Here is a 14,800-nt window from a genome sequence, read left to right on the forward strand (position 1 = left end):
AGTGAGCCTTCAGTTTGAGACTGGTTAAATATGACAACTGCTATTACAACAATCTCTCTGTACGCCCCAAGAGCTGGTAATTTTGGAACAGTATTAAATACGGTAAAATTCTAGAAAAGCAGGAAAAAAAATGGTAGCTCCTTTGGAAATTGTAACAGAATTTGACCAAAATGAAGTAAACTTTTCAGATATTTCTAGGTGATTTTACAGAAAATCATGTGCATATCAAGGTGATACTTTTTGAATACCTCTGACTCAATTTTTAATCCTGGTCTGTTTTGCATTGGCTTATATAAGATGTGTCCTGAGTTGTTGGCTGCTCTAGACAATATTTCTGTTCTGCCATCTAAAACCTTTTAGATTATTTGCATTTTAGTTTAGTCTCCTGATTTTTAAAATACGTGGTAAAATTTATTGTGCTGTTTCTTTCTTGTTTTAATAAAGGAGGAAGGGAGGCATATGTACATAGTTTAAAAAAAGAAGGAAGAAAATAACTTTAGTTCTTCCTTTCTCATAGAAGGAAGACTTAAGCTAAGGATGCTAATTTTGTAGCATGATTATTTTTGTTTTAGTCTCCAGAAAATCCATCAAAGATGCCCTTCCCCTATAAGGTGCTCAAAGCCCTGGATCCAGAAATCTATCGTAATGTAGAATTTGACGTTTGGTTGGACAGCAGAAAAGGTAATGATATATCAACAGGATACTTTAAATCCTGACAGATCCAGGAGAATAATTTTGCAAATTCTTTCCTATAAGAGATGTTTTACGTATACTGTTATAAAAAAACAGCCTGGTACTTTTTTATCTTACTGCAGATATGATTTAAATTCAAAGGAGGAAACAAATAGGTTTAGCAATTGGGAGGGATCTTTTAGAGTCTGATGTTATCTAGGACTTCAACTTAGCAAAGATTTTGCGGAAATAGCCTATAGATAACCTTAAGATTATCAGAAACTTTTAGTGACTGGAAACAAGTTCATCTTAATGACCACTATCATTGATAAATGAATAGATCAGACCTATGGACCAAATCTGACCTGCCATCTGTTTTTATATGGTCCATGAGCTTTACATTTTTAGATGGAAAAAAAAATTAAAAGAACAGTATATTGTGACATGAAAATTATATAAAATTCAAGGTTCCTTGTTTATAAATAAAGTTTTAAGCAGAGTTGAGTAGTTAATGACAGTTTGTATGGCCCACGAAACCTAAAATAATTACTATCTGGCTCTTTACAAAAAAAGTTTACCAACCCTTGAAATAAGTAATTATTTTTCTCTCCTTAGAAGATAAGTAAATTGACCAAACTAGGCTCTAAAGTTCTGCCTTCAAGATAAGCCTCTGATGTTTCACATTCAGCTCCACTAGGTACAGTTAACAATCTAGAATGAGGTTAAGACCTGTGTAATACAGTAAGCTGTTTAAAAAAATAAATAATAAACTGCTTTGGAGAAGCTACATAGTGTTACTTTCAAATCGTACTGTATTAGCATTTGACCAATTCTAAGAATACAAACTCCCAATTTCTGCCTATTGGTGTTTCAAAGCATAAAACTATTATGGCGGCTCTCTTTATTTTTTTATTTTATTTTATTTTTTTATTATACATACATGTGGGGTACAATGTGGTAGTTAGATCTATATAGTTAGCTTTATTCATCATTGCAATTCGCAATCATTCTGTGTCCATTAATCAATTCCTCATTAGCTCCTCTCCGTCTCCATCTCCCCTCCCCTTTTCCACCTCTAGTTTTCTAAAAGTTCAACATATTACTGTAATTGTTGTTTCTTTCTCTCTGTCTCTATCATTCATTTGTTTATTTATGGATTCGGCTCCCAGTTATGAGTGAGAACATGCCATATTTCTCTTTCTGTGCCTGGGTTGTTTTACTTAGAACAGTTTTCTCCAGGCTCATCCACATTGCTGCATACAGTAGAATTTCATTCTTTTTTATGGCTGAGGAGTATTCTGTTGTGTATATGTACCACAATTTCCTTGCTCTCTTTAAATTGACCGCAGAAGTAACCCATCAAGAGTGATAGAGTGGCGCTTTGAGACTTTCCCTCCAGATTTTGGCTTACAGCGGTAGCATTGTTAAAGGCACTATGGTAAAAATAAGTTAGGAAATTAAATGATGTAAAATAGGAAAGGAATCAATTCAGTTGAGCTTGAATCTTCATTTTCTTTTAATAGAACTTCAAAAATCTGATTACATGGAATATGCTGGGCGACATTACTATTTGGGAGACAAGTGTCAGGTTAGTTCCTTCTTTAAAGAATCAGTAATTTGTTTCTCCATGATTGTGTTTCTAGTCATTAATGAGTTGAGCAAGACTTACAAAATGCTAGAAAAATGTTTTTAATGTTTGTGTTAAATTACCAGCTTTTGTGATTAGATGTAAAAGCTCTTTCAGGATGTGTCACCTTCATTTACTCAGATTGGCAGTGTTGATGTCAAGTACTTTAAAAAGTAGGTGCTGAACATTCGGGGGAAAGTATTTTCATTTGGCAGAAGCCAGATGTGTCAGTAGGCTTGAGACTTAGATATATTCTTACTATCTCTTTCCCTGTTTCAGGTTCGCTTGGAATCAGGTGGAAAATATTATAATGCTCATATTCAGGAAGTTGGAAATGAGAACAATTCAGTAACAGTCTTTATTGAAGAATTGGCAGAAAAGTAAGAATAATTCACTGAATTGCTGAAATCTTTGGTTTCTGGTGCCTTTTCGTAATATTAAACTGAGAATTACCAGGATGCCAGTAAGAAAACCAGAGTTATATCTGGTACTGGCTTTAAGATTATTTATCTCAAATTATAATAGCCTATCCTGAACTACAAAGTCCAATATAGGTGTCACTTATGTATAAAAGTTACCAAATCCTAGATACTAGCCAACTTATTAGAAAAATTAAGTACAACAGAATCCTGATACAAAAGTGTGCATAGTAATTGGAAAGGTGGTTTGCTAACTGAGCCTCTGCAGGTATCAAGATACGCTAGTCCAGTCCTTTTCAAACTTTACCATGTACCAGAATTACCTGAAGGGTTTATGAAAACACAGATTGAGCCTAATCCCCGAAGTTATTGACTCAATAAGTCTGAGGTAGGGCCCAATAATTTGAATTTCTAACAAGTCTCCAGGTAATGCTAATGCTGTCGGTCCACTTTGATAACCCGTAAACTAGGCTATTCTGCCCTAACCAAAAAAATCTCAGCAGCTTAAAACAATAAAGTTGATTTCTAGCTCATTTTGCATGTCCATAGTGGGTCAGCAAGGGGACCCAGGTCAATGGAGATATTATTTTGACACATGCTTTGTGATCACAGGAAGGGGAAAAAATGAGAACATGACAAGTCACTTGCTGGTTCTTAAAACATCTCACATTTTATTGGCCAAAGTGGTTTACGTAGCCAACCCTGATGTCAGTGGGGTGGAGAAATATAATCTTCCTTTAAGAAGGGGCAGCAAATACTGGTGAACTAATTCAGTCTACCAGTCTTTCTTGAATGTAATAGGTACTACAGATGGCTGTGAAATTGTACAGACTAACCTCAAAAAAAAACCTAAGCAGGGAAGCTAGTGTCAATAGGTTTAAATAGAATACACTTGAAAATGAAGCAGTAGGGGTCGGGTATGTGTACTGAATGAGAGTTAAGTCTGTGTTGCAATGGCTTCATGATGGTACCTTTAACTTTAAGGCATGTTGTTCCACTGGCTGACTTAAAACCAGTTACCCAAGTGACATCTGTTCCTTCCTGGAATACTGTGCCAAGTCGGAAAGGAAGAGGTTACCAGAAAATGCTTGGGGGCTGTGTCCCAGAAATGGGTTTGTATGCTAGATAGATTGTATGCTTTTATTTTTTCTTTTTTGTAGCCCCTTTTACTTATCTACATTGTACTTATTTTTTAAAGGTGTGTCATATGTCTTGTTCTAGGATAGGGTTTCTCAGCCTCAGCAGTACTGACATTTTGGGATGGGTAATACTTCAGTGGGGAGGAGTGGGGGAAAGCTGTCCTGTGCATTGTAGGATGGTTAGCCGCATCCCTGGCTTCTACTCACTAGATGCCAGTAGCACCCTCTGCCTAGTTGTGATAACCAAAAATGTCTCTAGGCATTGCCAAATGTACCCTGAGAGAGGGAGGGGCAAAATTGTCCCTGAGTGAGAACCACTGTTTTAGGAGACTTTGTGTAACCTTAAGCTGATGCAGATTTTAGACTCTAAAACTTGAGGGGAAAATATTTCTCAAAGGAAGATAGCTGCTAGAGATAACAGCTATATAGTAATTTCTTGGGTAATAGTAATGTAGGTTACTGGATGACACAGTGTTTTGATGACCAAAGCTGTCTATGCTAAAGATAGTGCTGAGATACCCTTTGGTACAGAAATTAACTGCTGATTTTTGCCCTTCCAAATACAAGATCTAGTACATCCTTGGAAAAATACAAAAATGCCTGCCCTATATTTGTTTGATTTGTTCCTAAGCAAAGCATCTAAGAGTTTAAGGCAATCTGCGGGTGGGGACACTGGACCTTTTGCTTTGGTTATGAAGTTTATTTCTTACTACTTTGCCTGAAAGCTATGTCAGAGATGGATATGAAGCAACGGAAGAAGATGTTCAAGAAAGTTCGAGGGAAAGAGATTTATATGACTGTGGCTTACAGCAGGGGAGACTCCCTCCTCCAACCCAGGTTTCAGCACAGTATGCATTATGGGCAAGACCTTCAAGTGCAGTACTCACAGACAGCTGGCAATGTTATGTCTAACGAACACTTTCATCCTCAACGTTCATCTCAGAGACAAGGTCGGGGATGTGGGTTGCCCAGGTAAGGCTTAACTGACTTTCATGATAAATGTACATCTCTGTTGAGATCTTGGAAATAATTCCTGGACAGAGTTACAGTAGAATTGAGAAATACTTAATAGTTTAGATTCTTTTATAATCTCTGACTAAAGGCAGCGTAGAGTATGGAACTGATGTATACTTAAATTCTTACCAAATGAATGAATCGGCCGATTTGTATTCTCATAGTCTAGAGAAGCATGAAGCAGTTGAAGAGAGATGCTAGAAGGTGGAATGCCATCGAGATGAGTGTCTGTGATATATGTTACTGTATTCATTAATAACACATAGGCGTAATGCCAGTGTTGGGGAGAGAAAAGCTCTTCCTCGTTCGATGTTTTTAGAAAGGTGTGTTAATTTTATTTAACTACAGAGACTAACTCCACTGGCATTAGTGAGTAAAGAGTTCTGTTTTCCTTTCCCCTTAGTCTTAAAGATTCATCTTGTTTTATAAACAGGCACAACATGGTGGGCCCTAAAGTTGGATTTTACCCTGCCCCAGGGAAAAGGTGCTGCCACAGCTATGATAACTTCTCCTATAGATCCCGGTAAGTCTTGTAAGTATTGAAAGTCAGAGAAAATGAGTAAGTCTGGATTCATTGTTGAGCAATGATAATATGGACTACTTTTTTAAAGTATCAGCTTTGAGATATTTGAGCTGTTACTTTGAAATTAGAAACAAGTTACTACCATATTTCATCAGTTTTCCCCCTTTTGTTCTCCAAACTGTTTAAGTTCCTTTAGACGTAGTCACCGCCAGATGCACTGTACGAATAAGGAGTGCCAGTATGGCTTTGCTCCAGAGAGTGGACAGATGCCCAGGGGCCTGGAAGAAACTATTACTTTTTATGAAGTTGAAGAAGGAGATGAGACTGCTTATCCAACCTTACCTGTAAGTCAGTCGAAGCTTTAGTCAAAAAGCTGTTTACTATTTTTTTGAAATAAAGACAATATGGATGTATTTTAGATTTTGTATGACCAACCAAATAAAGCACTTTAAACATGAGTTTTCATCTTAGAGCTTTTAAAGATGAGAGAAAAGACTTTTTTTTTTAAGCTGTTCTTAGAGAATGGGGGGTAGAGGAAGACAAATAATCTTGCCTATATAGTATAGGCTAATATTTTCTGTTTTTCCTGATCATGATTTCACATATTTTCTTATTCTAAAGTACATTTAAAACATTTACTTAGGGTTCTCTTACAACAGCAGTTTACATTGTTAATCTGGTTTCTTTACTCAAATTTAAAAACATCCCTTTAGCTTTTTTCCTGACTATATAGGGAGAACTAACTGCATGTTTATGTGTGTCTCTTTGGTACAGAATCATGGAGGTCCCTCTATGATGGTTCCTGCTACTTCGGGATATTGTGTTATAAGGCGGGGACATAGCTCAGGCAAACAGACTTTGAATTCAGAGGAGGACAGTGGCCAGAGTGATAATGGTGAGCCAATTACAGTTAAATATTTTTATCTTATTTATTTATTTTATTATACATGTGGGGTAAAACATTGATTTTCAATAAATGTGTACAATGTGTGGTGGTTAGATCAGTATAGTTAGTTTATTCATTGGAGTAAATATTTTTTAAAAGATGATTCTTGTGGCATTAGTACATCAGGGCTTTGAAGTAGACCAAGGTTTGGTTTGGGGGTTTCACTCTGTTCTGGTAGCTTGTTTTGAAAGAGTTATAAGTTCTTGTCTCAAGCTTGCTGGGTTTTTGAAGATGTTCTGTTATTTCTCAGAATAGGCTACTGCATTGTTATAATTTTATTTTCAGCTCTCTGCGTAGGTCCTTAGTGAGTTTTGATTTGGTGAGATATCAGTATGGAGAACATATATTCCTTATTAGTAAGGCAATATTCATAGTTGTCCTCACCATTTGTATAACTACTTCAGGCTTTTCATGAGACTAGCTGTTATTTTACAAGACTGCTATGAAATAACTGTTCACCCAAAAAAGTCTACTTGACCTATAAACATTACTATTTGTTGAATCCTATGTGTCATCCATTCTACAAGGTAATTATATTTGTAATTTATCATAGTCCTTACTATATCCCTCTTCAGAGTGTGGTATCTAGTTTACGTACGAGGAAATTGAGATTCAAAGGGTAAATGACATGGCCAAGGTTATACCCCTGGTAAATAGCAGATGTATCATTTTTGTAACAGCTTTATCGAGATATAATTTACATGTCATACAATTCACCCATTTAAAGTGTACGATTCATTGGTTTTTTATTATATTTGGAGTTGGATAACCATCACCACAATTAATATTAGAACATTTTTATCATCCCCAAAAGGAATGCCGTACCCATTAGCAGCCACTTCCCGTTTTCTTCAATGTTCTTCACCTCCAGCCCTTGGCAGCCACCAGTCTGTTTTCTGTTTCTATGGATTTGCCTATTCTGGGCATTTCATAAATGGAATCATGTAATATGTGGTCATTTTTGACTGATAGAGATGGATTTTGAACTCGAGTTTGTCTGACTCTAAAGCATGTGTGTACACACACACACACAAACCCTTAACAGTTGTTATACTGCCTCCCATGGAGTGAATTTATTTTTATCATTTTACTGTTAAATGATATGTGCCTACTGAAACACTTCCAGAGAATTGGGTGGCTTAAGGAGGTGTGAGGCATTCTAAATGACTTATAAGAAGTTCCTTATTTTCTTGTGATGTTCTTTCTACTGCTTATGTAGAAGAAAATAGACCTTTCTAGGAACTTAATGAGGACAAAAAAAATCTAGTACAAGAATGATTTGTGAAAACTTTGTGCTCACATGTCCTAAGGAGGCTTGCTCTCTACTCTTTCATTCAGGTGAAACTTTTATCACTATGAGAGTAGCTTGAGATATACTGCTCACCTGTAGTGCCATATTTGCTGTAATCAAATCTGTGTTCTCACCTTAAATCCTGCTGTCTGGAGGAACTGCATGCATGTCTGGTTGACAAATGGTGTTTTTAATGAATGAAATCCAGTTTAGATCTGTGGGGTTTTATTTCATGGAAAACTGTCCAATTGAATATTGGCTTTCTCTATTTCAGTGGTACAGCAAACTTAAAGCGAAGTACTTCAGTCTACTGAGCCATCCTTTGAGGACAAACTGATTTACATTTATTACTTACATGAAACAGGCTGAAAAACAAATGAGGCTTGACATTTCCCTTTAATGTCCACATAAGGAAACTATGGGTTATATCAGATTACTTTATATTTACCATCTGACTGCTTACTGTATGTCAGGCACCATGCTAAGTTCTTTTCAATTCTATTAACCCTTCTCAAAATCCATATGAACTAGGTACTGTTATCCCCATTTTACCGTGATGAAATTGAGGCACAAAGATTAACTGCATGACTTTAGGCAAGTTATTTAATCAGGATTCAAATAAAGGAAGTCCTAGCTCCAGAGCCTATGTGCTTCATCACCACACTTTACTGCCTCACTGGAAAAAGTAGACACAGCTGGGTTTTTCACCTCTGCCTGAACTCTTAAGAGCTAAGGGAATATTCAGAGGAGAAATTTATTCTATTTAGAGCTAATCTCTGTCTTCAGTATCTGTTGACTAGTATGAAGGTTCAAGTCAGTTCAGTTTTGAACATATATACATAAACCTTGAGAAAAAGTGCTAGCCGTTTGGCTCTGAGCTAAAAAGACCCATGTAAACACACTTCTGTCTTGTCTTTTTTTTTCTAGGGGGATATCATGAAGAATATCTTTATCCTTCAGGTCAGTGAGATCTATATATAATCTGACATTCATTATTGTTTATGGAATTTCAAACTATAAAATAATGCTCATTTTTTCCTCTAGAGCCAGACTATGAAACTTCAGGTGTTTATAGCACAACTGCATCTACAGCAAACTTGGTAGGTATTTAATAATAGCAAACACTTACAGCTCCTATTATGTACTAGGGCACTGTTCTAAGAGCTATACTTATAAATGTATTTAAATCTGAACAATCCTATGAAGCAATTAGTATCATTCCCATTTTGTAGATGGAAAAATTGAGACATTGAAATTAAGTATCTTATCCAAGATCACATCCCTTTTCTGAAATTAATCTATTTAGAGATATTCCTAATATGTGTTGGTATAAGAGGAAATTCTAATATTGGTAGTGATGATCTTTTAGAGGGTTTTAGTATGATTTTTGTATCAGGCAGAATGGTCCATAAATCTTTCTTTAATATAACAGAAGTTTGCTTCTCAGTTACTCTACATATCCAGTGGAAGTTTACAGGAGAGCTTGCTTAGGGACTTAGGCTCATGGAAGCTCTATCTGTGATTACCGAGTCAGGAAATAGAAGGTGGTAAATGATGGCTCTTACAACTTCCACTGGAGATGACACATGTCACTTTCTTTTCCATTTCGTTGGCCAGAGTAGGTCTCACTAAAGAGTCTAACTTCTCTGTATCTTGGAGGCAAAAAGTTGGAAAATTTTTTTTAAATCTATTTTTATTTTATTTTATTTTTTTATTTTAACTTCTCAGTATACATTGTAGTCGATTTTTAATATCAGTAAGGACTACAACATTCAACTTGCTCTGCCTCCCACAGGCAAAATATTTGCTTCTGTCCCAAGGGAGGCAACCTAAAAGTATCCCATTCAGTATAATCAAACTCAAAACCCAGGATTTCTGGGTAATGTGTAGTACTCTTTATATTGGGTCTGGATGTGTGGCTCTTCTTGATCTTGAGGCCCAAAACCAAAAATAGTTTTTTTAACCTCTCCTCCCCGCAACTTACAGTGGTAGAACATGGACTGAAAAATTGCAGTAAAAATTCCTACTGAGAAAGGGAGAAAATGGGAAAAACGCAATTACCAGCCTGTAGCAATTCTGAGATCCTCTTAGGCCCCCAACCGTGGGAATTGTCATCTGCAGGAATTCTCTGTTTCATTGTTTTCTGGGGCTCTTTGTTACTCCAAGGCCATTCCTTCCCTGGCCATATTTGAAGTAGGCTTTGGAGAATAATCCTTCCTTGGCAACTGAGTGGTGTTCTCAGCCTGTTTCTCACTCACAGAAGATTGAGGTCCCAAGAGTCATTTTATCTCAGTTGAATGGTTTTAGTTCTTGTTCATGGTTTGTTTGGCTGTGAGATTAATTTATTTGGCTTCTCTGATTCCTGTTAGTTTCATGTACTGATAGCCATACTTACAAGTCTTTTCTATAGATATATTGCTTAGATTTGCTATAATTCTTTCTTATTCCTATGTTTCTCTTTATTTGAGTTTCAAATACTTTGAGCTTATTAGGCATTGATGGAAAAATCATACCTTTGGACACTTTGAGCCATTTTGTTCAAATGTAAGGATTTACTGGGCGTTACATTCTTAGTTGAACTCTTGCTTTGAGACATCTTAACTCACTTAGATTTTAACGATGATTTGATTCTTGCTGCAAGGCCAGGTTTTAACTGGTTTTTGTTGTTCAAAGCATTTATCAATTTTGTGTTTTATAGTTTAGGGTTGAAACAGTTGCCTCTTCATTCTACGCCTTCAGAAGGAGAACAAAGACTGTTTGTGAAGAACTTGAATAGTACCTTCTGTTCTCTAATTACGATTAATCTTAACCTTGGTAGCTTCATGTACTAAATTTTTGTTTTTTACTATTTAGGCAGTACATCTTAAGAAGGAGAAGAAAACTCTGATATATAATTCTCTTCCCCTTCTTTCTCTTTTCCTTTGCCCCTTCTAGCAGAGACCCCCACCACCACCACCACCCGCCATTACTATTCTCATAGCATGTGCTTTTTTTATACCACCTCTTGAAATAGCCATCAAGGGAAAAGGCAAGTAAAAATCTCACTATTAGGGATGATAAGAGTAGACACATTTCTTTCTGTTCCTTTAATTTCACTTGTCATGTGTTCCTTTTTCTGAATTTATTTTATCATAAACTCTCAATAGCTTTTAATATTTTCATGATATGCTCCACTCCTACCCCCTAGTCACCAAATCTATATAGCAAATTTCTAAGTAATTTTTTCACCACATTTTGAGGGGTTAGGGCCATTGTGGGACTTGAATAAAGATTTCTAAGCACGGAGTATTCTGAAAAAATGTGAACATTTATTCCTACTTCTTATTTCCATACCCATAACTCAACTAAATCCTTTGCTAGAATTGTTAAGCATACATACTGGGCCATCTGAGCCAGGACAAATATTTGCTTTTTGGCAGGTGCTTTGGCTGTACTTGCAACACAAACTTTGGAAATATGCAATCTTAGGTCCATGTTAAGTGGGGCTCATATTTTCACAGTATGGTTCCTCTTGTTGTCTCTTGTGGGTACTTGCCCTGATTCCCTCTGTGTTCTTACCAGTACTACCAATTTCTGCTGCTAGAGTTTTTGCTGCCATGACATTCTGTCATGCATAAGTCTGAGCCTTTCAAAGTCATTTTTACTCTCACAAAGACAAGCTCTTGAGCCAGAGGGGAATAGAGTTTGGATCCTACTACATCTGTAACATTCTGCTTAGATAGGATGCATCTGGACAACCAGTTAACTCACTCTTTCTTTTAGAAAAACTATTGTTGGTTCTACTGTGTTTAAAGCTTTTAAGGCAAGAAGGGCCAGTGAGAAAGTTTCAATTCTTAGTTACATTTTAGTATCTGCATTGGGAATTAGGGTCAGATATGATCAGGATCTCTGCAGATAGGTAACAGAGCAGTCACCCAAATCAAGTGCTGGAGTGATACTTTTCGGAGCATTGTCTTAGTAGTCACTTCCACTTAGAATTTATTTCAGGACAGTTCACTTTCATTTAGTTTTAGATGTTGAAACAAAACATCTTTTATTGATGTGTTGTTTGGTTTCTTGAACAAAACATCTTTTATTGATGTGTTGTTTGGTTTCTTGATTTCTCTTTATTTAACTATATTTCTATATTCATTAAAGTCTCTTCAGGACAGGAAACCATGTACTGTGTCTTCTCAGTACACAGTTACCTCATACAATAATCCCCAGAAGGTAATCTTCATATCGTTATCAGGTAGTTACAATGGTCTGAACATAGGAAAATGAATTTTCTCTTTCTTTTACCTTTACCATACTTAAATCAGCTGCTTGTGTTCCTTTAAGTATTATTGTACCTTATGGTACCTGGCACAGTGATTAGTAAATTCATTCAACAGAATGATTAGACATCTACTGTGTTCCAGACACTGTTCTATGTGCTGGCATTAGACTGTTCATAGTAAGTCTACTGTCAACCTCATATATATAATGAGTGAGTTAATATGAATTATCCATCAGTTCTGTCTCATTTGCTGAAAGTTAAATCCAAAGCTCTCCTGTAGAATGGGGAATTGGCATAAAAAAGGTAGCTGAAATCATGGGAGTGAATAAAATCATTCTGGGGAAAGGAAGAGATTAAGAAGAGCATCTAGAACAGAGCCTGTGGATCACCAAATTTTAGAAAATGGATAGAGAAGGAACAGCCAGGGAGGGAGGAAAAGCAGGAAGAGTGTAATAAGCCCCAGAAAGAGAATGTTTCAAGGAGCAGTCAAGTGTCAGTTTCTGCCAAGAGGTCAAGCAACATAAGGATTAACAAGAGTCTACTAGGATTTGTTGCCATGGAGACCACTGGTGATTTTAAAGGCAGTATCAGAGGACCAGAGAGGGTAGCAGCCCTACTGTAGTGGGTGGGAAGGAAATGGAGACTGCCAGTGAGGGCAGTGCGTTTAAAAAGAGTCTGTTATCGTTAATTGTCTCTCTGTGCACAGCCCTGTATTGGGTGCTGTGGGGAAGTAGTCTATCCTCTTTAAGAGCTGTGGCCTGAGCAGAAAAAAATTGCAGTCTCATGAAGCTACAAAAAATGCGAAGTACCTTTTCAATGAAAAAAATCTGTGTTTGTGTGGGGAAATATATATGCATGTGAAAATCTGGGGAGAGGGCAACTGGGCAGATGGAGGGCAGGAGTTAGAGGGAAACTTTTCATTGTATACAGTTTGATAGTTGATTTTTGAATCATAATATATTAACTTTTTAGAAAAATACAAGAAAAATATAAAGCTCTCAAAGTAATTTGGGATCTTCCAGAAGAAATAACCTTCCTGTGTAGGGTTTGCATAAAGATTGACTTCTCAGTGTTTTAGTTATCAAAACAAAATACTATTTCCTGAAATTTAAGATCAGATAAGAAACTAATATTGTTTGAGAAACCAACCTTAGAGCTCTGAACTTTCTTCCACACTTACAGGTAATGGGAAATTCTGCAGCAATTGCAGCTTCCTGTGCTAATAATGTTCCAGTTCCAGTCTTATCCAACTGTGCTGCAGCAGCTAATCAAGCTAGTAGTACCACTTCAGTTTCCTCACCGAATGCCATACAGCCTCTATTTGTATCTCCACCTACAGGAGAAAAGCCGGGTAGGTTATTAGCAGTTGCTTACCTTGGAAGCCTCTTTTCCTATTCATGAACATGTGCATATAACTACTCTAGTGGTTCGATAGGATTACTTTAATTTCCAGAATTGAATTTGTTTAACCTACTTAATAAAGTATGTTCTGTCATTGAGGAACCCATGAGATTTGAGAGGGTTTCAGTTTTTTTTCTTACAAATTATAGGATTTTGTACCTATTTTTTGCTATGCATTGAATATTTAGGAGACTTGTACTAGTTTCTTGAATTTTAAGTTCTATTATACAAGAATAACACAGAAATGTTTCTCACTTTATAGAATACGTTCCTGAAAAGTTTACTATAAAATCCTATGTAGTGAATCACTGTCCTGTGAATATCATAATAAAGAATATAGGCTCTAGAACTTGAGATCTAGGTTAGAATCCTTATTTTTGCAGCTTACTAGCCGTGTAATTTTAGGATGAGTTTTTTTTAACCTTGTCTATGAGTTTGCTGTATCAATAGTACCAATTCATGAAGTGGTTGTGGAATTTCAATGAGTTAATGTAACTTAAAATTCTCAGCAGAATTCTGGAAAGGTGGTGGCAACAACAGCATAGCTTTTCAATCTGAATTCCCAAATAAAAATGGAAATAGCAAAACTAAAACCCATCCATAGACAGCATCCACAACAAAACCAGGTGACAAGGTATCTCCATGAACCCCCAAATTTAAGCAGGTAGGGTCAAACCATCAGTTACAAAACCTCTATACCATCAGGATCTGTGTAGGAACAAGAAGATGGAAACATTGAGGATCTTGTTTTCTGGACCTGAGCACAGAAGAACCCCGAAAGAGCTGATAATTCACTGGAAGGTGGGGCAGCCAATTTGGAAGCAGCAGCTAAAACTAGGAAGGGATTTGATTTCTTCAGTACAAAGTGAGTGCGTGAGGCACATGGTAAGAGGAGTGAAGGGCTTAAAGCAATTTAGCCCTAAGAACTCTCAAAACTGACCTGCTAGAGCTCCCTTTTAGGATAGTATTCCTCACTGGGGAGAAACTGCTGGGAAGTAGAATCAAAATTGATCGGTATAGGGAAAAGAGCAGGTCCAGACTAAAGTTGGGGAGAACAGAGCCAAATCCTAGAAAGCAGTCATGCTTTTGAACATTACACAAAAACAATGAGAGAGTGCACTATTTAGAAAAGTCTTCTTGTATCCCACTTCATTCTAAAGTTCATGGGAAGTAATTTCAGATAGAAATGAACAAAAGAAAAGCATTAAGGTCAAGTGCTACACAAAGATATCATAAGGAATAAAAGAATAATATCCCTAAAGCATGTCAGAAATGTACCCATGAAATAGAACTAAAAATTGAAACAAAATTTATACTAAACAAACTAAAAACTGTAACACACTATTTCAGAATGAGCTAAAGGCCTTTATAAAATAATACAAAATATTGAAGAATAACGTAAGTCAGAATTAGAAAAACTCATGAGGTGTCAGAACTCAGGAGAAGGTCATTTCAGCAATGAAGATTAACTATGAGGAACTTGAGTAAATATGAACAACAGGTAATTCTT

The 14,800-nt window shown here is 36.5% G+C and overlaps 1 protein-coding gene across 1 annotated transcript in view; it reads left to right on the forward strand.

The window, feature by feature from the left end:
- Positions 1 to 14,800, forward strand: part of ALG13 (ALG13 UDP-N-acetylglucosaminyltransferase subunit) — an 86,605-nt gene that overhangs the window by 43,078 nt on the left and 28,727 nt on the right. Inside the window, 11 exon segments of the mRNA XM_063083506.1 lie at positions 573 to 681; positions 2,196 to 2,260; positions 2,579 to 2,679; positions 3,703 to 3,830; positions 4,583 to 4,829; positions 5,305 to 5,394; positions 5,582 to 5,738; positions 6,169 to 6,289; positions 8,559 to 8,591; positions 8,676 to 8,731; positions 13,072 to 13,240. Of these exon segments, the coding sequence (XP_062939576.1) occupies positions 573 to 681; positions 2,196 to 2,260; positions 2,579 to 2,679; positions 3,703 to 3,830; positions 4,583 to 4,829; positions 5,305 to 5,394; positions 5,582 to 5,738; positions 6,169 to 6,289; positions 8,559 to 8,591; positions 8,676 to 8,731; positions 13,072 to 13,240 (1,276 nt within the window).

Source organism: Cynocephalus volans, chromosome X (genome assembly GCF_027409185.1).
Source record: "Cynocephalus volans isolate mCynVol1 chromosome X, mCynVol1.pri, whole genome shotgun sequence".
Lineage (NCBI taxonomy): Eukaryota > Metazoa > Chordata > Mammalia > Dermoptera > Cynocephalidae > Cynocephalus > Cynocephalus volans.